The 26,608-nt window shown below is 40.0% G+C and overlaps 1 protein-coding gene across 2 annotated transcripts in view; it reads right to left on the bottom strand.

Annotated features, from left to right (window-relative positions):
- The window catches only part of VMP1 (vacuole membrane protein 1), a 65,630-nt gene that overhangs the window by 5,449 nt on the left and 33,573 nt on the right, over positions 1–26,608 (bottom strand). For both annotated transcript variants that reach the window (XM_030462284.1, XM_030462285.1), the window contains 3 exons: positions 15,534–15,614; positions 11,862–11,978; positions 9,353–9,414 (listed from right to left, as the gene is read on the bottom strand). In XM_030462284.1, coding sequence (XP_030318144.1) covers positions 9,353–9,414; positions 11,862–11,978; positions 15,534–15,614 — 260 coding nt within the window. The remainder of the gene's footprint in view (positions 1–9,352; positions 9,415–11,861; positions 11,979–15,533; positions 15,615–26,608) is intronic.

Raw genomic sequence — 26,608 nt, 5'->3', positions numbered from 1 at the left:
CATCACTGACAAATGCCATTTTCACTTCAGAGAATGGAGATTTGGATTAATATAGTTTTTAAAAGACATCAATATGGTATTCTGCATTAAAAAAGTCACCTGAATTTCAATGTTTTTAGGTTTTTTTTCTTTGATTCAAACACTGCTGAAGCACTACTGCTTCAGGGAGGGTTTAGTAAAACACCAGTGTACACAGAGACAGCTTCAGAAAGTGATCATCTCTAGAATTAATTTCCTCAGTCTCCTCATTTGAAATGAATTATATTCCCTTTTTCCAGTTAAAAAAAATAGCAGCTTTCTAAGCTTAAGAATTCATGAAAATGCACAGATCAAAGACACAAAGTAGCTGACTCCTCTGCTAAATCTATTCCCTTCGATAGCCGGGGGCAAGTGATTTTTTTTTTAACATATTTACAAGAAAAAAAATTGCTTCCCTCATGATTCACCATCACGATGATACAAATGGGTGAGTAAATTCTGTGCCTGGGCTGGTAAAACTTCAGGGGAAAAAAACCCAAAAAACCCAAACCAGAGATTAAAGCACATCTATTACACACTTGAAACGAGTCTGTCAACTTTTACAAATATTTCCAGTGTTTTCAGAACCATCCCTCCTTCGAAGATGACTTTATTTGTGGTAATAATTCTCCTGCTGACTCTCTGATCAGTAGCCAGTCGTGGTGTTTAAAAGGAGTTACAATTTCAGGTTTCTTTTCTTTTTCAGATGACACTTGGAAGCCCGGGAAAGCCACCGAGAGGTAACAGTTTACTTATAAACTTCTGTAAGATTATGAAATGAAGAATATTTAAATGATGAGAGATGAATGATTAACAGAATGGTGGTCAAATGCCTCCATTTATTTTATTTTATGAAAACTGAACTAAGTCAGTGCCCAACTAACTAACATTAAACAGAACTGAGACATGGAAACCAAGTTCAGAGCCTTGAAAAGATCCTGGTGCATCAACACCACATTTAAATTTTTCTTTTTACTAAAAAGAATTTTTTCTTTTGTCTGTTTCTGGTGTTTTTTTTTTTTCTTTTTGCCATCTAATATCTGAGGTGTAGATATCATACTAGATCTAGAAATCTTACAAATCAATTTTATTTTCATTTAAGTACAAACAAACGAGTGGAGCCTCCCGGGTGAAGTCCAACTCACCAGCCCTGTTCTTACAATAGGAGGAGGGGGAAAACTTCAGTCTAAATTTTCAAGGATTAAACTCCCAGCAGACACAGGTACACTGAGCAGTGAATTTAAGCTCCACTTTCAAAAGCTGCTGCAGTTCCAGGAGTCTGGATGCAAACCACAGGCTCCTCACACATCCCTTTTAACAAGGGCAGATGTTGGGAGATAACCCTGTTTGCAGAAGAATCCCAAATCCTTGCATTTTCCTTTGAGAATCAAGCCCATTGTCTTTCAAGTAAAGAATATGAAAAGATAAGAAAATAAAAGGACCTGAGGGCACAAGAGAGCTCAGCTCATGAGGCTTTGTAGTCTCTATCTGCCAAAACAAAACACACAGAAAAACCCCAAACACACAGCCTGCTGCCCCTTCTTAAAGGCTTAAAACTTAGGTCTTGCTGAGCTGCTTAAGGATTTAAATTTAAAAAAAACCCAACCAGCCAAAGAAAAACAAACCAAAACCAAAAGTAATTCACCAGAAGTTGGCTGTCAGCAATAAAATACATTTCACCCTTCCTATCATTATTAATGAATTCTGCAGTTAATCAGCAACAAGGAGGCACTGCTAGGAGGAGAGGTGCTGGTCCTTGTGTGTGTGTCTCCTATCAAAACAATTTCCTTGACAAACAAAGAGACTAAATACAGTTTGACCATAAGATTCAGAAAAAAAAAAAAAAATGCTTCGGGTTTATTTTGAAAGGGGGGAAAAACCTCTGAAGAAATTTTGATTCAGGTGAAATTTTAGAAGCAGTTAACAGAAAAATCCAATTTTTGTTTTAGTTCATTCTGATTCTCTGCTAAAACTGAACATTTCCCAAGGAACTGGAACTGAAAAGAGACTTCCAAAAATTGGTACTAGCCCCTGGTACAGCCTAAATTTGTTAAAATCATAACATTTTACTGAAAAACTTTACTTGCATGTAACACTACAGTATAAACACTCATTAAGATTTTTGCTTCACTGAAAAGAACACTGTTGTAGCTTGTTGTCAGAAGTTACTTGGTATAATTAGAGATACAGCTTTATGATTTTTTCAATTAAGAGCCACAATTCCTATCCAAATGAAAAATTATATTGTTTTTTGCCCTACAAATAAAACAGAGCTTCACAGCTATCTGAAGAGCAAAACTGTTGTAGGGTAAGTTTAAAAATGACACCAGCAATGTACAGAGACTCCTGAAACTTCTATTCCAGTTACAGCAAAGCTGTGTTGATTCAAATACAATGGACAATTTGTTCATTTGCTTCCCAAAGAATAACTGTCAGTATTTGAACCAGGCATGAAATAGGAGGGAGATTTTTAGGGAAGTTACCTTGCTAAGTGAATCTCTGGAACTAGGGGTAGGAGTTTTCTCAAATGCACACGGGATAAAGCACCAAACCAAAAGAGAATTTAAAAGTAATTTCTCTCTGCCAGCTCAAGTAGGAAGTTCTTTACTACTCAAAGTCAACTCCATGTTTACTGATATTAAAAACACTTCTCTAAGAGATCTAAAAACACTTTCTGCATTTTTCAGAGGTGTATTTTTCACCTTACAAGATCTTTAATAGAGTAAGTTCCTCTTGAGTTACTGACATTTCATAGCCTGTGCTTTTAGAGGCTGCAAGCACTCAGATAATTCCAAGCTGTGCTCAATGCTGAAGGGCAGCTCTCTATAGAAAGTTCCCATCTCATGAAAACACACGTGTGTATTTGCCTGTTTTTCCAGAGATAAATGTTAGAATTAGCAAGTACTTAACACACCCCCGAAGCCGGGCTTGTAGACTCACATTTTAGGAACATGAATACAGCAGGGATTTGACTGCTAATGAAAGCTTCTCGTTTGTAAGGGTCCTCTAACAGCCAGTGATTAAGCAGCTGATTACCTCTAAGCAGTTCTTAAACTCCATTTATTCTGATGAAAAGTAAAAACATAAGAGGGAACCTCAGTGGCATTCAGTGCTGGATCTTCAAACCTATTCAGCAGCTCAGTCCCCACAGTTGCAATGACCAAGAACCATTAAGCACTGGAAGTTAAAAACCCTGGAATTCCATTTGATCATGGCAATAATCACCTGGAGGGAAATGAGACCCACAGCAACGGGAGAGAGGGTGCAGACAAGGCAAGGAGGCTCCCAAGGCTGAGCCCCACCGAAGCCCTGCTTGGAAAGGTGATGCAATATTGAGTCACAGCCCATGCTATGGATGAGCTCTCTAATATCCTCAGCTGTTAATTTGGAAAAACCGTTTAACTGTTAACACAGGGATTGATTTTGTCACTCCCTGGCACGCACGCTCTGTCCTCACCCCGACCCTCTCGGGGTCCAGGGACAAACAGCATCATATACATTTTGCTCAGATTCAGCTCTTTGGGCTAATCCAGCTACAGAAAAACATCCTTTTAGGAAATGCCACCACCACAATTCAAAGTGAAGACAAAAGCAAAAGAAATCTCAAACAACAGAAAGCCCAACTAAGAGGAAAAGCTCCCTGTGTGTCAGCACAAAGCCTGCACACATCCAAGATCTCCCCCTGGTCCTGGAGCCAGCCTGGCCCAAGGCCAGAGATCAGATCCTGCTACAGAAAAGGGAGTTAAGTGGCAGGGAAGAATGTGACAATGAAGGAGAGAGTGTGCTGGCATGGAGTCTGCCCTCCCAGTACCTCCAGCTCTTTAAAAAATAATTTATTTTAATCAGAGTAACTATTGACAGCTCGGCCAGGGGGCCAAAGTGAAGGCTTTTGCCTTCCAAACAGTTCTGCAAAACTCCATGAAATCATCACACCCACCCCCCACTCCCACACGGAGCTTCTCTGGGCTGGATTCACATTTCTCCATTCCCCTGTAGGAACACAAGAGAAAAAAAATCCATCCTGCAGCTCAAATGCAAATTTAGTAAGAGGTAACATTTGGTTATTTTAGCCATCCCTGCCTCAAAAGACACTGAGAGTTTTGCTCCAGTTTGCTCCACAGTATCCATTTCGTTGAGAGTCAGTTTATAAAGCACTGAAAAGCAGATTCAGTGGAAACATTTTGATGCCACTGTACAGTTAGCAAAGCTGATTAATTTGCTTACTGTCTCACCAGAGCACCTTTCTTCCTGCATGTTATCTGACCCTTCAATGGTTAATTTTTTTCCAGACAGTGATCTAAACAGGCTCAACGGTTAGTATTTTAATGAGCTGTCATTTCCTGTGCTGATAAAGATTCTCACAGTATTTAAACCATCCACTTCCCTGAGGCTCCCCCACTGCCAGGACCCTGCAGTGACTCAGTGGACCTCCTGCCTGACTCAGCCCTGATGGATGATGCTGCACCAAACCTGGAGCCTGGATCCAAACCTGGACCCAGGGAGCAACCACAGCCTTCAGCTTCTGTCACCACCACTTCAGCCTCAGAATGTTGGTGAAGTTCTACAACTGCAGAAAATAAATCTGGTTCGTGATCAACAGAACCATTCTGGGGGGCTTAAAAGGTTACTTGGCAGATTGACTTGCTTTACAAGAAGAAGAAAAAAAACTTATTTGAAGATTTTTAAGCTAAAATTGTTCCATGCTTGACATCATCTATACCTGGAGCTGTGCTCAATCCCCACGTTAACCAAGGTGTCTGCAAAACATTTTTCTTGGGACATTCTGTTATGTTAAAATCAACACTTTCAAAAATAGGAATTGCAACATCTCCAAACTGCTGGTTCTTAACTCTGCTCTTTAAAATACAAACAGAAATTTCCCTACAAAGATGTGGTTTTCTACACAATTTAGGCAAAAATCAGCTTGCTTGTTCAGTTAAATCCTACAAGCCTTTTGGCAAATAAACTTTTATAATTCTGTCATAATCCAGAGGAAGGTTTTCAACACCAAACCTACTCAGATTTCATCCACATCTGTGTCCCTTTGGAGCCACTAAAGCCTTTTTTATGCAGAGCTGATCTATTGTGCACGGGGTGTATTGTGAGGGCACAGTCCCAGAGGTTTCTGAAATACCTGGGGGAGGAGAGATGTTGATTTATTGTACCAAGAAGTGTCAGGTGCATTGGTATAACCTTCCAGAAGCATTTTTCAGGAGATGTTGAATCACTGCTCACTTAACCATGTTCTCAGCCACTTCAGGTTATTTTCAGTTGAGTTCCACTACACAGGTTTTATTTTAACTCTTATTTGGAACCTATTTTTCAAAATACCCCTTGATGAAGACACCGGTTCAACAGAATGTGGGCTCTTGCCATCCCCAGGACCACCCATTTCTGGTGCAGCTCTTTCTATCACTGTAACTTCTTGACTTATTTTCTAAAGAAACAGCCAAACCTATATTGTAAATTAGTTTTGAAAAAAGATATACAATCTTTAAGCAAACTTTCCAGTTACATCAGTTACCATGAGTTCATTTGTACTTTCTTTGAGACAGGAACATCACAGCCCTCACAGGAATCAACTGAGATGAAGTTGTGAAGCAAAGAATTATGGCACAGTAAATAAGCAGCAAACTCCTCTGTCCAGGCTTCCAGAACTTGTTACCAAAAAGCTGTTTTTTTCCTTTCTGACATGCAGTCATCCAGACTGGCCTGCAGAGCTGGTGAGCAAGAAAATCTGGTCCACAGAAACCACCAGGTTAAGAAACCTTTCAGAAGCAGTGATATTTTGGGGGAGATGGGGAGAGTTTGTTGAATCACACCTCACCCACAGAACATCACGTTAACAAATTCTAAAAACCCAAGGGACTGTGCATATATATATTTTTTTTTACATGCCTTTCACTGGCTATTTAAACTTGAAATTACTGACTCAGGTCATTAATTGAACAGATTAGTCCCTACTTCTCTTAAAATCAGCAAGGTCCTGATTACAGAGGCTGGGAGAGTTACTCAAAGGGGAGGCATGACCACTGAGAAGTCCTCAGGTGATACCCCAGGGCCACCATCTTAGCAAAATGCAGCATTGCACTTGCCACTGAAGTTCAGATGCTCCTGAGCTGTCTAATGCTACATAAACCATGAATTTTTACCATTCTATTGAAGTTCTAAATTTATTAGCTCCATATTCACTAGATAGGAACAAAACTTGCTGAACTAAAACAAAACTCAATTTATTTTTTTATTCTCTCTGAACATTCACCCAGAATTGATGGCAGAGAGTTTTGTGGATGCTGGGTGCTTTGAGAACTATTCCTTTAGTAGTTTTCTGGGAATTCTTAATCCTCATTTGAAACTGCCACTTCAAAGCAAACATGATCGTGCTTAAAAGCAATATGCTCAGTGTGACTTCATAAACAATCCTGCAGCTGTAGGTAAAAAAAAGAAATAAATGGAAAGATTTAAGAGCCAAAAGAAAACCCACAACACACAAGATAATTAAACATTTGAAATGGGCTAGGTTTGGCCTAAAACCAACATCCAACTATTTTAGATGGGAGATCAGTGAGTTAAATTCTTCTTCAAGTGGCAGAAGACAAGAAAAACCCTTCCACAGCATCTTTCCTCACAAAAGCTTGTGAAGGTAACACGACCTGGGAAAAAACATCCTCTTCCAGCACTTTAGAGAGGAACAATACAACTAAACTATGAACTGGTAGAACTGGTAAATAATTACCAGCACCATGTGAGCTCCAGTATCTTTCTAATCCTCTCCAGCTTTGATTTCAAGACTGGTGCTACCTTCAGGTTTTTAGAATCAACCCATGTCCCTTTGTCCCTTCCAGCTGTCCCTGGCTGCTGCCACCACCCATTCTTCTTAACTAATTTTTTTTTTAACTAACTACCACCAATGCCTTCAAATTTGGGGGTTATCAGTGTCTTAATTCCCTGCCACGTTTTCTTTTCCTTATCTTTACTGAATTAAAATCAGAAGTGTTTTATGACCCTTTGGTTATGGAGACCTAGACAAAATTGTAAAATCAAATCACCCTAAATGACATTAAAGAAGCCTGGCTGGGGTGTGATGCCAGCAGCATCCAGGAACAGGAGTAAACAACAGCTGAGCTATGGGCTGCAGGTGAATCAGTTCTGCTTTTGGACTGAGACTCATCTCATTATCCAGGAATTCTCTTTGGCTTATAAAATCAAACATTCTCAGACTTTTATCTTTTTAATCTTTTGTCTAGAATTTAGTTATCCTGTATATTAATATGGCTCATTACTTTAAAGTATTGTGCTCAGACACTTCCTATCCTGTAAGAGCAATCTCCCAGGCAAAAAAAAAAAAGTCATTGTATCAGGTAGAATTTGATTAAAATAAAGCTAGGGACCATTAACCAGAACTATATTTTAATTTAATAAGAAGGGGTTTAATGCAAGCTATTGTTAAACATGTTTTATACTCCACTCTAAAAGAAATTGATGAGGTAATGCTAGCAGACAGCTTGAGAAAAGTCAAGGATACAGGGACATTCCAAAAATCTTACTGTCTCCCGAGGACATTTTTTAAGTCTGACATCAACCATCTAATAAAATCTGAATCCAGCAGAGGTCTTGTGAAGGCATTCGAAGTAATCTGATGCAAAATTATCTCCAAGACAGATGAAGTAGGAAAAAAGTACTAGTTTTGGCTCAAAGATCTGCAGGAAATCTTTGAAAAGATACTTGACCTAGTGGCACTGCAGATCAAAAGTGAGCAGTGAATTGTCAAGTGTGATTGATGCTAAGAAAAGCTAACAAAGGATGGTTAAATGCAGGCACGTTCCTCTCTTTTTTCTTTTTTTTTTTAATTTTAAACAATGTTCAAAGCAAAAAATTAATTTTGAAATCTGTTACAAACCAGACACCAAATGAGAAGATCAGGAAGCAATAAAATCAGGATTTGTTTCATTAGTGCAATGCCCTAGAATGTTTCTTCTGACACTGCTTCTTCTTTGTATAGCATTACTGCTTCAGGTTTTATTTCCAAAGGAATTCTTTCCAGCCATTCCTCCCCTGAAATTGTTCTTGAGAAACAAGGCTTTTTGGGTTATATGTGAAAATAATTATTACAGCTTGAGTGGCAAAGTGTCAATTAATTTAACCCAGATAACAAAGCCCTTGGAAAAGCAGAAACACCTTAGAATTTATTTATGGATCCATATAAAGTATCTAATTTAAAATAATACAAACCAAACAAAAAACCCCAACCAAACCCTATCCCCCAAGCATTAAGTCTTTCTATTTAAATGTCAGAAACTCACATTTAAATCTTCAATTCTCCATCCCTGACATTAATCTGATCATGTACTGAAAAGAGGCAGCAGCTTCCCCCCCAGAAGACAATGGTTCCTTTGAACAATTAATTTTTTATGAAATCCATATGAGTTGATCAAGTTTCCTGTATTTAAATGAATTAAGTTGCATGCTTTGTTTGCATTCAAGCAGCTTATGAAACTTGTGCACAGCTGGGATGTTACGTGCTGGATTTCCAGGCAGGGAATGTGAAGAGAAACAATGGATTTTAAATTACACAGAATTTCATGACTGAACAGGTAGATGTGAGGCAAAAATCTTGCATTTCATCATCAGTGCCTGATTTTAATTCAGACCCACTGAGGCAATATGTAACTATGTTGTTTTAATTCCTTGTTTTTTCCCCCCCCTAACTGCTACTAGCTGTGGCTTTGCTTAGTTTTCTTGTTTTAAACTGAATTTTAAATTAAAAAACAGTAATCAATTACTAAAGATTTCAGTCTAAAAAATTAAAAAGACAATCTCAAAATGGGAACAGTTTATGAAAACTGTGATTTCTCCTATGAAAACCCAAGTTTAATAGAATGGAGATGTTATTAATTCTGGACAGGATTTCTCATGCTGACATCTTATGAGAGATTCAATATTTTAACTGCATATTTATTGCCATCCTGGGATACTCCATAAATCACCACACTTCCTTCATTCTTTGTCATTAGCTCAGGCTACAACACTGAAGAAAGCCCATTAAAAAGCTGTCAATTTGCAGTTTCAAGGGTAGGATCTCTAATTTGAAGAGCAATCTCCCATTTCTGGGTGAGAGTTAACCCTTGGCACTGTACATTTGGGCCATCTGACCTCTGGAGCTATTACATTTCTTGAAGTACTTGAAGCATTTGAGGTGAGGAACGAAGTTGTAAATAAAACCTAAATGATGTGTTGGCCCAAACTTGCTCTTTGAAGCAAAGCACAATTTTCAGCACAATTTGACTCCCCCAGTATTTTTCCACAGGTATTGCTGTGGTAAAGAGTTACTCACCCAATGAGGGACACCATCTGCTCCACTATATGTTTGCTGAATGTGATAATAACAAAAAGTTTCTGTAGGAAGGAAAACATCAGTTAGAGAAACATCTGATGGAAAGGGAAGCAGAGACAATGGGGTAGGACAACTTAGGTTCCTTTCCAACCAGACAACTCTACACATAGTTTTTCCCTTCTCTTTTCTTTTAAGATTTCTCTTTTCCAATACTCCCTTCAAAAAGAGGCAGGAGAAGGAAAAGCTGTTTAGTTTAACATTTTATTTCTTCATGGATTTAATTTCTTGCAATGTTTTTCTAGCCTGTGTTACCAACCATTCACATCCTCCCCAAACTTCAATTCCCAGAAGCTCAAGGTCACTTTACTCCATCAACAATGTTTTAATGGAAAAAAAGTCATCACCGTGCAGAAAAATTCACATCCCCTAACACAAACACATGTATTTCAAATCCCAGAAGTGAGAAATAATATATATTTTAGTCCCCTAGCTCGTGTGCTTCAGACAAACATAAAAAATACTCAGTGAAGAGCACAGTGAGAGCCACTGGGTGTCTGCACAAAAACCTGAGATTGTCACTGGCTCTAGTGCTCTGATTACTCTGTTTGGACAGAGAAATCTCAATTAAAATTCTCTAACACAACCAGAAAATCCCAATATCCATCATTTCACCCTTCTAACTCAAGTGAAAATCTTCTTAAAGCAGCCTTTGCTAATTCCACTTTTGGTCATATTTAGCAGCTTGTTTGTTAGCAAAGGGTGAGCAATGCTGTGAGTGGATGTGTCCAGAGACACAAACTGTTCTCACAGACTCCTTAAGTCATCTGCAACTTCATCTGAGGAGCACTGCATTCAGCAGGCTGCCATCAGGGGTATGCCCAGAACTACAGAGAATCATTTCTGTGGTCAGGAGGAAAGGGTCAGTTAAAAGCCACTCCAGGATGGCCACTGCACCAGAGTCACTGGCTTCCTGTCTTGAGAAAGATTTCATTAGAAGCCTTTTCCATGACTCTCACATTTCCCAAATTCCAGATTGCAGTAAGATACACAACAAAATCAAGGCTATTGCACAAGAGCATGCTTGGAAGCAAGCATCACAGAAAAGAGAATTCTAAGAGCTAAACACATTACAAAATAAGATGATTTACTGACTGTACATGACACTGGGAAATACTTTTTCACTTATATTTCTGATCTGAGTGTGGAGCACTAGAAATGACAGGGCAAACATTCTCTTAGCTAAACAAGGCAAATAAAATAATAAAAGGAATATTACATTAATACTTTTAAACTTTTCTATTTTGCCAAAGCAAATTCTAAAAAGTACACAGACTTAAAAGCAGGAATATTACAGAATCACAGAATTATCAGAGTTGGAATGACCTCTAGAGATCATCTAGTCCAACTCTTCCACTAAAGCAGGGTCACCTCGAGCACATTAAGTTTTGTGTTTGGGTAATACAAAAAAATAAGTGAGGAGAAGAAGTTGTGCTGTCACAGTAAAAGAAAAAACATTATTTTTTGTTTAAGGACTGTTCAAAGTGAAACAACCATTTACAAAATAAGTAATTAAAAAAAAATGGGAAGGGAAAAGGGTTGAAGATTGAAATCTTCTGTTCAAAAAGAAAGATTTAAGCAGGGCACTGGGCAAGTCCCTTTATCCTGGTAACTTCTGCTATTTTAATGCAGTGACAAAAGATTTCCAAGCACTGCACCAGCCCTATGGATGTGCTTAAAAAACCCAAAACCTCAGCCAAATGGTTCTAATCACCCCAAAGAGAGCCATGCAGCACATGGCACTGCACTGAGTGAGGAGCTGCCCGCAGTGAGGAGCCATCAGGGAATCATCTTGCCCTGGACAAAACGGGGACACATTTTAAAAGCAGGACTCAAACATTTTTAGAAAGCAACTGGAGATTCTGATGAGAATTCAGGTAAGGTTCTGAGTTAGCAAGGAAAACTGAGCATGCTCTGAAATCAGGCTCTTTCAAAATCACACAGACTTAGGGCAACAACAATTGTTGAATTTGTTGGAGAATCCACCCAGCCATGCCCTCAGACTGCAGGGCCTGAAAGGAGGGGAGTTTGCTTTAGACACTCAAGTGAGATAAAAGGGAACATTTAAAAGTGCTGCTGAAGCAGTGAAGGGCAGTTGCAGTGCTCTTTGAAATTAAAACTTCCCAAAAAGGCAAGTTCATTATGAGTATGAAGTCCTTTCAGTCTGGTAAAAACCGTAGGTAAATAACTTGGCTAACCACCAATTTCCTGAGTGGTGTAGGCAGCAAGCTCATTAGTTTGTAGCTATAAATTATTCAGTTGCTTAAGCATTGAGCCCAGCAGATCCTTTATTGTACATCCTTTGCACTAAATTAATTTCCATTACTTCAGGTCAGGAAGGGAGACTCCAGAATTCACTACCAAGTAACACAATGAAATGGTCTAAAAAAAAAAAATTAAAATACCCAAGGCTTCACCCCAGAGCCCTGAGGGAGGTGTAGAATCTACTTGCCTGGATGTGCATTTTAATTACTGCTTTCCCAATCAAGGTTGCACCAAAGAAGGTCCAGAAGGGAACCAGAAAGTGTCCACATGTTATCCCAGCCAGGTCAAACAGAGGGTTTGGAATCTATGAAGTGCAAAGGAAAGAAGTTCATGAATTGCAGCACTCACTGAGATGAAGAGGAACACAACAGACTTTGAAACTTTGAAAAATGAACATTTTCACCTTATTCAACTCGATCCAAAACTCTTGTGCCTTAATACTTACAAAAATGTTAATATCACACCACATAACTTAAGTCTCTGGGATTTAGCTAGACAGTGTCCCAGACAATTCCATTCTCATGGTCCCTCCTTACCCCTGGGTTTTAAGAAAACCAATGAAAAGTTTTCCATCTGAAATGCACAGAAACCACAGTAAAGCCATTTTGAGTGATTTATCAAATTTTCTCACAAGCTCATCACTCTTGGAAGTTGGTGTTCAAAATGATCCCCAGTGATTTCTATCTGAGAAAGTACATTAAAAAGTGGCATTTTTAGCCATATGTATCCAGTTTAGAGGCACTGATTACATTTTATTAACCATATGCATTTCATTTCAACTTAAAGGATTGTTTTTTAATTGTTAAGCTGTTGGCTTGACGTTTGATACTGCAATCCTATCTGTAAAATAATTTTTAAAATTAATCCAAGCAAGTCTCCACATTCCAACCTTTCACACTTAGCATGCAGCAGAAAAAGAGCCAAAGCACAGGGAGTGTGGAATTCACAGGAGCAGGGGATTCCCCGGGCTGATATCCTGCAGTATTTGTGTTGTTTTATTATACAAACAAACAAATAGACCATAAAAGATAGCAAGCTGGCAGCTGACTGGAAACCTGCAATCTGTGAGAAAACTTGTGAGGCTTATCCTTAGCTGTTATAGACCAGTAATTCAGATTTATGGGTACCCACACCACCACCTGCATAGGAAGAAATCTGAAACAGTCTCTAACCATGCCCCGAAACGGTCTCTAAACATGCTCCACTTCAGCTAAAATGATTCTTTACCTCTGACATCTGTCTCAGGCATAGGAGGCCAGTAAATTATTTACTTATACCACAGCCAGATAACTCTGCTCTTCTGAGCCAAGTCTGCTCTAGGTCTCAAGTATGTTCTTTGTTGGCTGGTTTGAGGCTTTTTTTTTTTTTTTTTTTTGGTAAGTTCACAGTATTTAATTACTGCAGTCCTGTCACTGTGGAGGGATCAGCATGCTTTGGGCATGGGTAACTCTAAATCAGCAGCACGTTCAACATCTCACACTAAAAAGCTACTTGACAAGTCCACATCAGGGTATATGAGCAGGCGAGTGAGGTTTTCTCTTTGCTTTTGAAAAGAAACACACACAGAGCACTGAGAGTTGCCAAAAAAGCCCACAAAGACAGGAGAGCAAATTCTCACAAGTCACAGCAAGGATCTTCCAGGGCTAAAACTTGCTCTGTGCCTTCCCCAGAGCTGCCTTTACATAGGAATCCTGCTCCAGACAATAATGTGTCTTCCTCATTGCAACTGAACAACATGAAGCTCAGCTGATTTCATTGGATCAACTGGCAAAGATTTAAATTCAGTTTAATTTCGGTTTTGTGCAGCATTTAGAAGCCACTGCTTGACAGACAACAACCTGCAGTGAGGACAGTCCTTACGAGCCAGTTCTGTAATCATACAAAACACACCCAACTGGAACAGTGTTTAAAATCCAAGAGTAAGATCCCAATTATCACATGGTAAAGCAGCAACAAGAAAAAGAAGCCCTGAAGCTCGTGGGAGAATGCACAGATACAGGGAGCACACAGGGGGCTGAGGAATCCCCTCCAGCTCCAGCAAGAACACAGAGCTTTGAATCCCTCTGCTTTTCCCATCCAACCTCAACCTAAACACATTTACAGATCCTCAAGTGTGGTGTGGTGGATTGATGATTCCTCATCCCTCCTCTGAGCCCCTCTATGGGCAAAAGGAAGCTGGAGCTCAGAGTAGGTAAGAAGTTAAGCAAATGTTGAAGTATTACTAAGCAGGAACTAAAAAGAGTTTACACATCACCTCTCATGTTTACCAACTCCTTCCTCATGTTCTCCATTTATCCACTTTTCACCTTGCCCAGCCACTCCAGTAACTCATCCCTGCCACCTACAAGCTGCTGTTCCCAGGACACAGGGCAGACAGAAGATGGCTCACAGGATGGTGACTGGAGAGCAGTGAGTCAGAGGCAAGGAGGGAGCAGGCTGAGAGCTTGCTGAGTGGGAAGCTGAATGAACAGCTTGAAACTTGTGTCTGCACTCTGAGACACTTCCAAAAAATCAGTAAACAGAAGTCTAATCAGATTAATTCTCTCCAGCTAACACAGGTTAATTCCATTTGAGCAAACAGGTAACATTGTCATCCCTACAATTTAGGAAACTGAGGGAGATGCTAGAGAAGTGTGGAATTAATTCCTCATCAGCTGAGTGGTTATTCCTGCAGAATGGGATCAGAGGGGATCCACACTTTCCCCTTGGCTGTAATCACATTTCTGAGCATCACATTCCACATTTTCTGTGGGATGGAAGCATCAGGCACACTATTCCCTGTTTCATTAAGCTTTCAGAGAGAGATTTACACCTCAAGTGGTTCAGTATTTTTCTGCTCCAAAGAAACAGTATTACCCTACTTATAACACTAAAACAACATCAGTAGAGAACTTCCTATCACCTCTTGCTTAAAAAGAGAACAAGTTTTGTAGCTCATGAAGCCATGACTCTGGAACTGGCTTCCTCATGCTTCTCTCTCTGGTTCCCAGTGACCCAAAAACATCTCCAGAGCAGACTTAGGAGAGTTACTACTGCTGAATATCCCTATCTGGATTTATACAGCTAGTTTTCCACTCTTCAGTCTGTGTATAACTTTGTAACTGAAGATGCCAAGCACTGGGAGCTATACCACCTAAACAACTAAACAAATTATAATTTGGTTCCAGCAGAACCTACAGAAAATGATGCAGCTCTTGCTGTGTCTTGCCAGCTAATAATCTGGGCTAGGAAAGTCCCAACAGAATCACTCAGATGATTTGGGGTGTGACCTGATCTGCCAGCTACCCCTAACACAGAGCAGTGAGCAGCAGAGTTCATGTGCCCTTCAGAGATGCAGCCTCAACACCCAATGAAGGGAGCATCCCTGCTCTGAAACAAAGAAACTTCTTGAATTTTAAGAATTTTAGTTCAATTTCCTGTAAATCTTCCCTACTGCAACAAGCTTTTTGTGTCTTTAGTGAGCTGACCTGTTTTTATCAAGTTTCCCTCCAGTGTGCTCAACTATACAATGAATTGCTTTATCATTAGGAAAAAAATAAAATAAAAAAAAAAAAGATCCCTTGCTGCACCATTCTTTCCTGGGGAGCTGAAAAGGAAACAGAACTATCCCAAACTCCTTATCTTTCAAGCACCAGTGTCAAGATACCAAGTGGTGAGGTGGAAGGGATGGTAAAGCTGGGCTTTGATGCAGAATTCTCTGTGTTTTGTACCCATGTAGCTCTGGAGTTTCCCCATTCTGCCACAGAAACAGCAAAGGCAGCACAAGGATCCAGAGGGGCTCAGAGAAAACCAAGCCACAGGTCCCAGCATTCATTTCAACCCAATAAATCCCACCTGGAATTGACTGAAATGAACTTACTGAAGCACAGGCCAAAATGCCAAAGAACCCAACCTTCTGCACCAGGTTCTGGACAGCCCGTTTAGCCCGGGAAGCAAAATCCTGCAAAGAAAAAAAGCAAAGCATTAGTTGAGGCAAAACCCCACCCGAATCTACCTCAGAAGGGATGTGGATTTCAACATCCTCCAGGCTTTGGGATTTCCTAGCAATTGGAAAGATTTTTCAACCAGCTTGAAACTCAGGGCAGAAGAGAGAACTTCCCCGGGGGCAGAACGTGACCACCTGCATGTGCTGGGTTTTGGTTTGCAGAGCTCTGCAAGTGGCACTGAGCTCCCTCTGCTATGGAAACAGGTTTTCCAGTATTTATTTCCCCCTATCTCTGAAATGCCAGTGCTGCTTATACCTTATTCCTTAATCAAGCAAAGGGAATTAATTCCTTCAACTCCATTTACAGTATTCAAAAGGTACTTTCTCAAAACACAAAGAACAGAATAATCCCCTTATATCTTTTCTTTCAAACCCAGGCTCTTAATCAAAATATCTCATTCCAGGTACTCTCTACAACAGATTTGGAAAGTTCATTAAATCCACAGAGTTGAGTCTGAAATACTTCAAAAAGCAACAGAGGTGGCAAACCATGTAACATTTGGGTTCTTCTTTCCAAAGCCAAGGTAAAAAACATAAAGGTGAACCTTGGGATCCTGAAGGTTTCATTGCAAAATGGAATAGGGGAAATATTTCCTTTTTATGTTGGGATCACAGCTTTTCCTTTACCCTCATCACAAACTCTTTAAGTCCCAGAGTTTACCACACACACAGTAAATATTCTTTAAACACAAAAATAAAGATTCTCACAAGGAGTTCATGTGAGTGTGAAAAGTGAATTCACACAAGAATAAAATTATTTTCAATCAGAACTGGGCCCAGTTCTGTTCAATATCTTTATCGACGACCTAGACGAAGGGATTGAGTCCATCATCAGCAAATTCGCAGATGACACCAAGCTGGGAGGAAGTGTGGACCAACTCGAAGGCAGGAGGGCTCTGCAGAGGGACCTGGACAGACTGGAGAGCTGGGCCGATTCCAACGGGATGAGGTTCAACAAGGCCAAGTGCCGGGTCCTGCACTTTGGCCACAACAACCCCATGCAGCGCTACAGGCTGGGGACAGAGTGGCTGGAGAGCAGCCAGGCAGAAAGGGACCTGGGAGTCTGCATTGACAAGAAACTGAACATGAGCCAGCAGTGTGCCCAGGTGGCCAAGAAGGCCAATGGCATCCTGGCCTGTATCAAAAACAGCGTCACCAGCAGGTCCAGGGAGGTGATTCTGCCCCTGTACTCAGCGCTGGTGAGGCCACACCTCGAGTACTGTGTCCAGTTCTGGGCCCCTCAGTTTAAGAAGGATGTAGAGGTCCTGGAACAGGTCCAAAGGAGGGCAACCAGGCTGGTGAAGGGACTCGAGCACAGGCCCTATGAGGAGAGGCTGAGAGAGCTGGGGGTGTTCAGCCTGAAGAAGAGGAGGCTCAGGGGAGACCTCATTGCTGTCTACAACTCCCTGAAAGGAGGCTGTAGCGAGGTGGGAACTGGACTCTTTTCACAGACGACCTTCAACAAGACAAGAGGACACAGTCTTAAGTTGTGCCAGGGGAGGTTTAGGTTAGATATTAGAAAGAATTTCTTCACGGAGAGGGTGATCAGGCTATGGAATGGACTGCCCGGTGAGGTGGTAGATTCTCCGTCCCTGGAGACATTTAAAAAAAGACTGGATGTGGCACTCAGTGCCATGGTCTAGCAACTGCTCCGGTGGGTCAAGGGTTGGACTAGATGATCTCTGAGGTCCCTTCCAACCCGGCTAATTCTATGATTCTATGATTCTATGAAAAAGTTACAAACAGGGTCAGTCTTCTCTATTCAGGCTCGGAGGCAGCAGTGACAGCAGAAAACTGAGTAACTTTGGGGATAGCAAACTTTTAAAAGCAATGATTCATTATTTTTTAAAAAAACCCTATAAATGAGGAATAAAAAGTAGCAATGTAATATTTACATTTTGGAGAAAACTAGCAGATAAATTTCACAAGGAAATTGCTTCATCAATATTAATGATTCTCTGGGGAGGTTTGGAATTGAGAAAATCATTATTTATTGATTAAAACAACTACAGGATAGTGCAGAAAAATGAAATTTATGCAATTTCAACTCTTACAGTTCTGCAGAAACCTTCAGTATTATACACTAATGCAAGTAAATTACTGACATTGTTCTTGTATGCTATTTAAATTCCAAACTATAAAACTGACATAACTTTTTATGCAAGATTTAAGAAAACAAAAGAAATCCATGATAAGGCCATTTGCTTCTTTTTTGCACCAGCTTTTCAAATAGCTTTTCTCCATTACAGTTCTTTAGAAATAGTTAATAAATTACCAACTGAAAAAAATCTCAATTCTGAATGAAATCAGAAGAATTCTGTTTATTATAATTTATATTTGAAAAAATATCCCAAATTAAAACAAATCCTTCAACTTAACAAAAAAATGCCAAAGAAATAAAACTTCCTACATTTTACAACAGGGCATTTTTAACCACAGGAAAATATAAAAATCATTTTAGAATATTCTGTAGGGTGTGAATTTGCTGACTTTAAGTGTGGGTACAACCTTGGAATCCTGAATTCCAAAATTGCAAAAATAGGTGAATTTTCATTGCAAAATAGGTGAAATATTTCCTTTTTTTTTTTGAAAACTTGTTCTTGACATTTTTTCTAGTGAACTCTGAGGATACTGCAGGAGGGATTAAAATCCTCTCCCACCGAGGCTGATAACAAACACTTGAAAGTGGTCAGAACACTCCTACCTGACAGGTAAAGTACATTTTTTTTAATGTTTCCTGTTTCTTTAGGTTTTTTTGTTAGAGGATTGCATTTTGACAGTTTATCAGTGAACCAAGTAAAGAAATCTTACAACATCACGGGAAGTTGCTTCTCAAACTCCAACTCCCTCACCATTATTCCTAAGTTAGTAAACAAAACTGAAATAAAAGTACTAATGCTATTAATCCAGGTCAGCACCCAGGTACATGTTGAGCCTCTCTGAGGATTTAGGACATGAACTAAAAACGATGGAAGAGTTTTCTGCAGAGCTTGATCCCACAGCTCCCCAAGGAAATAAAATGCAGCTCACTGAGGGGACTAACTCACACTGAGGGGATTCTAACTCCTTGCCCAAAGACAGAAGCAGAAAAATGTCTTTGAAATTCCCCTACAAATTAATTAAAAGTGTGCTAAAGAGCAACAGAGTCCTCTCAACAGCATTTTGGTATTTGAAAAGGTGAACTGAAAAAAAAAAAGTGCCTCATGTAGGAATTTCATAAGATGCTTCCCCCGTGCTCTACAGCAGAGCTGAGTGTGGCCAAGGGCTTCTCAGTTCCTATTTTGTTCACCATTTCACAGTGCTCGTGGGGTTAGAACAATATTTTCCCTTTTTTAAGCCCATAAAGATTTTTTTTTTCACAGCTCCATAAATCTCAATGTAAAGTATATTTAAAATAAAACACAACAAGCCAAATATTCCAATAGATCCATGCTACATTTCAGCTGAAGTTATTTCTATCCCAGTGTTAACCTCTTTACCTGTTCTCTTAGAAAATAATTCACTGTTGTATTAATTTTCACAAGCTGGAAACTGAAAAACACTCCAGCAAGTGATCTATAAGCTAATGCTTGCAACACAGCTGGTTTAATATGATATCTCATTATTATTATTATATATAAATTGATTTTATTAATTTAGTGTAAGCACAGTGCACCATTTTTCCACAAAATTTCCTAAAAATAAACAGATTCCCTCACCCACATTCCAAAACTGCTGCAAAATACCAAGCTGCCTTAAAACTAATTTTTCCCCCCAGCTAAAATCACACAATTTATTTTATAAAACCAATGATGAAAGTACTGAAAAAAGTACAAGTTTGTCTCTCAAAAAACCACCCCAAACAAACAACCCAAACCAATGTTGGGGCAATTTTTTTCCCCTTCTTGATTAATAACATTTTAAAAAGATATTTCTCAGATTGTTTCTTATTTAAGTTTGGGGTTTTTTAACCTTTCACTATTACAAAGTATCCATGGAAAGCACAACTAAAGTTCTGAAAATTTCAGCCTTTTAATTTGTCTTTCCTTTTCAAACTCTCTAAATAAGCCAAAAAAGGTAAATAAAGGATTTTATCCATATTTTTCTCTCATCTCATGTAACCATAGCTCTGAATAATTTGCATGGGAATACACATATCAGGGTTGCCACAAAACTACAGCTTTCCAGTCTCTCAACATTCCCTTTAATGAAAACAAACTCAGAAACACTTCTGTTTGGTTGCTTCCTTAAATGTCATTAGTCCAATCTTTGCAACACCTGCAATTATTAAAAACACAACCTTAGAAGTTTCATTTCTCAGAGAACACAACGATCAGTTTCACAACTTTTACCTATTTCACAATAGAATTTTTTTGTTACAAAGCCTGCGGAAGGAACAATTTTTTCTCTACTTTTTTAAGCATTTGAAAGAAAAACAAACCAACAACTTAGAGGTTTAATTAAAAAACAAATAAAATTAGAAAAGACAGAAAAATTCAGCTACTTACAGGCAAAACATTTTCCCCCAAAATTTAAGTACCTAGACTGGACTGGACTCTCAGCTAATGTGATTCATTCCATAACATTTCGGGATACTTTAGCTCACTCTGTCCCTTTCAAAGATGATTTGGTTTTTTGGTTTGGAAATAGATTTCCTGTGACTGCTACAACCCAGGCAAAGGAAGGTTAAATGATTAAACATTACTTCATTGGGTTAATCATCAGATCTCAAGAACTGGAATGGAAATCACAGGCATAAAAAGGTCAGTGGTGAAGCAGTGATTCACAAGTTGGAGCTGGCAGCTCGAGGAAGTTTGCTTCGTGTCTGCCCTCAGTGAAATGGCACATTTTGTTGTGCCAGCATTTCATTACTACATGTTGCACAAGCAAAAAAATCCTCCCCAAACCTAAAGGGATAATAAAGAAAAAATTACAAGTTTTGCTGATAAGTCAGATTGACCACAACGTTCCTCCTTCAGATCTGCATTATGGTACAGCTTTAACATAACCCTGCAAAAATGCCCTCACTCCTGAAGGAGTGAATGAGCAGCCTTGTCTTAGCTGCAAGGCTTTGTCCCATCCCCCTGCCTTATCTTGTTTCCATTTATAACTGAAATTACTATTTTTTTCTTTCTCCCTTCATTGTAGTTACACAAGTCGTGCTGTATTTAAGCAAGGAGCATTCCACTGGATGTAGGTAGCAATATTTCTGGAAGAGAGGGGTTTGTTACTCCAATTAAAAACCCAATCTATCAATGAACATTGGAGAAATACAAAGACATTTGAAGTGAGTGGGTAGCACCTTGATGGTCCTGTAGGAACAAGAATACTGAAGTTGCTCTTGAGACAGGGATTCACCCTTGTGCCAGCACACTCCCCTGATGAGAATGTGGAACTTGCACGTGAGGACAAAGTGCACAAACCTTCAAGACTTTAATATAATTTAATATTATTTTTGTATTTTCTCACCAGAAACCAAGTTTAGTTATTCAAATAATAACATGAAGAGAACATCTTTCCAAAAGTTTGCAGATGATGGATGAAGCTACGGTCTAAGATTATTAAAGTTATAAATTCCTTAACATGTAAAAAGCTGCCTACAAAGACAGTGCTCCTTTTCACATAAAAATCTGAGTTATGTTAAAAATGAGCTGCACAATATTTTGTTTCTTCTGGCTTTCTATTACAACACAATAGAATCAAACACAACTTATGGGAGAATGACCATTTGTGGTTAGGCAATGAACTCGAGAATTTCAGAGGACTGGGAAGAATTATTAACTCATCAAAATAACATATTAACTGCAGAAGAGCAGTTTTAACAAGCTGGAGAGCTACCTACAGGCTGAGAGGTTCCAATTTACAGCCAGGCTAAGAAAGCAGTGGATCAGCAACAACCCTGAATGATCAACAAAATAACCTGGAGAACAGAGATCAAGAGAGAGGTGATAGTCAGTGCTAATCACTGCAAATAGTTCATTACTCAGTGACCAAAGAAACCATTTCATACCTCACCCACAAAAGAAAGGTCCCAGATCTCATGAGTAAGGATCCACTAAGATGCAAACAGGAATATTTTAATAATGGTTCATGGGGATCCTGATCCCCCACTCCATCAGCTGCAACAGCTCTGAACACTCAGAAGTGTACACTGAGGGCTGTATCCCTCTTTGTACAGTCACTAAGAAATCAAATGGACAGGTGAATTTTTCTAGTAGCCTTTCTTAGAACAAGGGTACTGAAGACAGAGGGAGGGAAATGATTTCCACGTCTGTTTACATTCAAATTCTTGAGTTTGGTTGCATGTTAGGAGGTGATGCTTCAATCCACAAAAATAATCAGCAAGATGCTCGTCTTTGGGACTTTGTAAACTCAGGCGTATGAGTTACTGTAATTAGTTCTTGTGCCAGAAAAAATGAAGTTTTTCCATAGAAGATACAGTTAAAACTATTGTCCTCATAATCAGATTTTACAGCTGCAGTTAAAAAGAAGCCACAGATAGAAAAGTAGTGTGCAAAGCAGAGACAAATCCTTTAAAACCAGATGGGAGCAATGTACAAGAGAGAGGTGATGATTCCAACAGCTCACTCTGCTTTCCCTGACTAATATTCCCTGATTAAGTTTTAACCTGTTTGGAGTAAAAGTGCAAAACTTCTGAGCAATTATTATAAAATCCATTATGTGGTAAATAAAACTTCCCTTCAACATGAGTAGGAAGGAAGTCAACCACCTCTGGATTAAACAGACTTAGCATTAGGAACCTCTTATGTATTTCTTCATCCCATTAACCAACTGTATCTTGGTAAAAATGTCTTTTTTTTCCTCACTTCTCCCCAAGACCTTAGGGAAAGAAGCAGCAAATGTTTCTTTGTGATAAATTCCAACTCAAAAGCTTTAGTTTCAGGATTTCAGACTGTTACAATCCAACACCATGCTCAGGTTTGGAAGTGACAGATCACAATGAACACCTATCCCAGAGCTCCAGTGAGTCACAGGCACTCAAACTTAATTCCAGACTTTTCCACAACTGGAACGGAAGCTCACGGAGTTCTGCATAAAAAGTCCTTTTGCTTCATGTAAGAATAAAGAAATTCTGTAAAGAATAAGACACAATCAAAGGAAACAGTCCAGAGGAAGAGGAAGGAGCATGTCCTTTCAGTCTTATCAGATCTGTCCTATAGAGCAGTAGCCCTTTTAACCACATCCCCTGTCACCTCCATGCTCTGCTCCTCAACTCAAGTCTGTGCAGTAGCAATGGAACAAGATGTGCTCCCTTGGACAGTTTGGTAGAGAGGTGTGAGAAAGTGAGAAATAAATAGTTTTGCCTGATACAGAACTACTTTCTCTTCACATCTTGTAGGAGATCTGGCAGTGAGCAGATCCTGCAATCTATTTCATGGAAGAATTTCTTCAGTTTGCCATGTCAGGGAAGCAGGAAGGCCGTGTGGACAGTCAGAGATGGGAAAGATTACCCAAGAGTTGTGTAGCCTCCAGCCTTGGAGGGTTTCAAGCCCAGACCTGACAGTGCCCTGAGGAGCCTGAGCTGATCTCACAGATGCCACTGCTCTGAGCAAAACCTTGGATGAGAAACTCCAACAGGTTCCTTTCAAGGTGACTTTTTCTGCCATGCCACATGAGATACAAGCAGCCACTTACAGAGAGAGGACTGAACTCAAAGGACATCCTGGTTCCCACCCTGACCTCTGCAGCCTCTGCTTCTCCAGGGAAAAGCATCTGGGTCTCCTCAGATGCCACTGCAGCTGCAGAGGGAATGCTCCTTTATCTCATTTGTCTCCCCAACTGCAATCAGTGGCCATGGGGCTGCTAATCTAGTTAGAGCAGTGACAAGCAGTTCCAGAATGCTGTCAAATGTTGTTATCCATTAAAAATCATCAAGTCCTATTCCTGGGGGGGAGTTTAAGATCCAGACACTGTAGGGAAGGGCTCACGACTGTTGGAATGAAGCAAGTTACTGCTTGGCTTTTGCCACCATTGTCAAGAAAGGAAGCAATTTTTGATAAGCAGACAAATAGATTGACCTTTTCAAAGCAGAGCCAAAATCACCAGCACTGAAAAAACCACAGAGAGAACTTAAAATTAAGGAGGAAAAATTCACACTCAAGAAAAAACCATTTGTAGCATAAAAAGGGAGACAAAGGGAGATACACACACACTTCTCCCTGCTCAGCCCAGCCAGATGTGCAATGCTGAACACACCTCTCACTTGTTCTCGCTGGGAAGTAGCAAAGGTTCCCAGACAGCTCAGAGAAGTGCTCTGCATACCAGACTCTTGTACAACACAGACATTTAAACAGTGTCTGGAGCAGGGGAGGGGGGGAAGCAGCCATTTTCTTGATCACAATACCCTAATTTATTTCTATCAGTTATTGAAGGCTGTGCCTGAAAAAAACATTTTTCAAGCAGTTTATCCAAACAAAATTTTTGATCATTTCTTGGTCTTTCTCAGAATACTAGGGAGTGAAATATGAAATATTTTAGAAGAAACTGTTCCCTTAGGAACTTGTGTTGACCATCCCAGATGCTCACAGAACAGAGCATGGAAATTCAATGGCAGAGCTCAACTAAGTGCTGCCCCTCCACGAGTGCAAATGCAGCTTACATTGCCAGTGAAATGGTGACATTCTATCTGAAAATGTTCATTTCTATTGTAAAGTGAGAGACTTGTCACAAAAAAAAAAATTCCTCTGAGCCATTATCCTAATCTTGAGTGAAAATATTGCCCAGGTTTCCTCAGTGGCTCCATCATTCCTGATTCATGTGCTTACACACTGCTACAGGAACAGAAGGATGAGTAAAGGAATAGTAGGGGACAGACATTATCACAAAGAGCTGTTTAGAGAAGAATGTGAAAAAATCATCTCTAGATTGCCACTAGGAAGGGAAAGGAAAGGATAAGAAAGGAAAGGAAAGGTAATGCTCATTGCTGGTTTTTCCTTATCTGTAGGCAGGTGTGCAAACTAACAACAACACAGGCACAAGTCTGCCCTGTTCCCTTCCCAGTGTCCAAAGGACTCCATGAGGAGGCAGCTTACACACTGGTTACTCACAGCTCCCATTGTCTACCTTCTGCCCACATTAACTCTTTGCTACCTCTTTTCTCAGGTCCTCTATAACAAATTCCCCTACTGAAAGCTTTCACTGACTTATTCCAAAGCTTATTTCAAGTGGGTAATTTTGGAAAACAATTTCAATGAATGTCTGGAAAACAATTTAAGCTCTTCCCTGCTATATTTGCTGCTTATTATATTGTTACTTTATTTCACTGCCAGTTTCCCATCTCGCTCTCAAGCCACAGCATTCAGAGGAAGATTTAAACATGAAGCTCCAAGATTTGATTAGTTTTGGATTTCCTTTTAATTATGGGTTAAATAAAAGAGGTTAAAATACCTCCCATACCTATATTAACAAATACAGGCATTAAATGTCAGGAATGTGGTGTGTGAAGACAAAACCTCCTGCTGGCCACCCATCACCCAGCCAAGACCAAACCCCAGCATTCTTGTAGGACACAATTAATGGAGAGGAAGCTGATGAGGCAAGGGGGTGCCTGGAAGACTGGCAAGGGAAATTAGGAACGGAATTTATTTGATGTTGGGTTTAAACAAGTTATTTCTGGGAAAGCAAAACAACAACAACAACAACAAAAAAGCCAAGGCTTTCCAGTTATTGTAGGTGACTCTACCACTTCCATTTTTATGATAACTGCTTTATAAGAACCTGCTTGTGGTCTGCTTTAACTTCTTTTTTCTCACACTGAATGCTCTCAAAACCTTTTCACCAAAGAAGCCAGCAGGCAGGGAATCCTTTTCAAGCAGGAGCTTATCAGCTCCTAACTCTTCACTTCATCATGGGTGAGCTTCACTTTTTTATTTGGCCAACTGATTTTACACTGCTAATTAAATAACATTTTGCTTATTGGTTAAACCTAATCATTCCGTTGGAGTGAAGTCACAGTGTCATGTCAGAACACAGTGCTGGGCTCTCCAAGCAACCATGCCTGGGTGTGGTAGGGTGCTTTGTGCTGCTGCTGCAAAGAGAAACCCCACATGAAGACCTGGAAAAGCAATTCAGCTGAAAGCACCAGAGATGCTGGGAAGCTGGGTTTAACCTGTGCCTCTCACTGCCCCAAAGGCTGATCAGTTTAACCCCTTGCAGACAAGAAGCTGCCTCAGGGAGCAGGAAGCTGTTGGCTGGAAGTCCTGATGCAATGCAAAGCAAAGCAGTTGCAGCTCAGTTTAATACAAACCCTCTTGAGTCCACGTTGACAAATTCTTTAACAAGCCCTGTGGTTACAGGGAAGCTGGTTTCAGTCTGAGTCACTCCTGTTCAAACAGTTTACTGGAAATGGAGGGGAGGGGGAATTTTCAGAGAAGTCATGTGATGGCCAGACAAACCACAACCAGTAAAGGTTCAGCAGAGTCAAAAACAGGTCCCAGCAACAACTGACACCCAGCGTGCAGATGGCACTCAGGCATTCACAAACCAGTCCTGCTGCAGCTCAGCATGGCCATGGATTTAACCCCTTTTCCAAGTCTGTGTTCTCCCCGAGGCAGGACACGTTTTGGAAAGTAAACAAACAGCAGTGGTTGATAGTAACATAGGCAACTAGAAAATACTTTTGCATGGAAATTTGGCTGCAGCAAGGCTGCACAGAAGCAAAGCCTGTTGTGTAAATCATTAGTTCTTAAAAATATGCCACTTAATGAATCCAAACACTTGGAGTCACAAAGGGTTAGATACACAGCACAGATATTAGTACTTGCTCCTTTTAACAAGGAGCACCAGGATCCAAGAGAGGCCCACGCGTTGGGTATTATCACTGAATACCTGGAGGGAACCTGGCATTAAAAGCTTCATTTTCACCAGAAACCTCCCTCAGCTTGAAGTGCTTCAGCATGAGAGAGAACAGATGAGAACACCAAACAACCAGCAACTGTTCAACTGGCAAG

This window comes from Calypte anna, chromosome 19 (assembly GCF_003957555.1).
Source record: "Calypte anna isolate BGI_N300 chromosome 19, bCalAnn1_v1.p, whole genome shotgun sequence".
Classification (NCBI taxonomy): Eukaryota; Metazoa; Chordata; class Aves; order Apodiformes; family Trochilidae; genus Calypte; species Calypte anna.
This window is presented reverse-complemented; position numbering and strand designations above follow the sequence as displayed.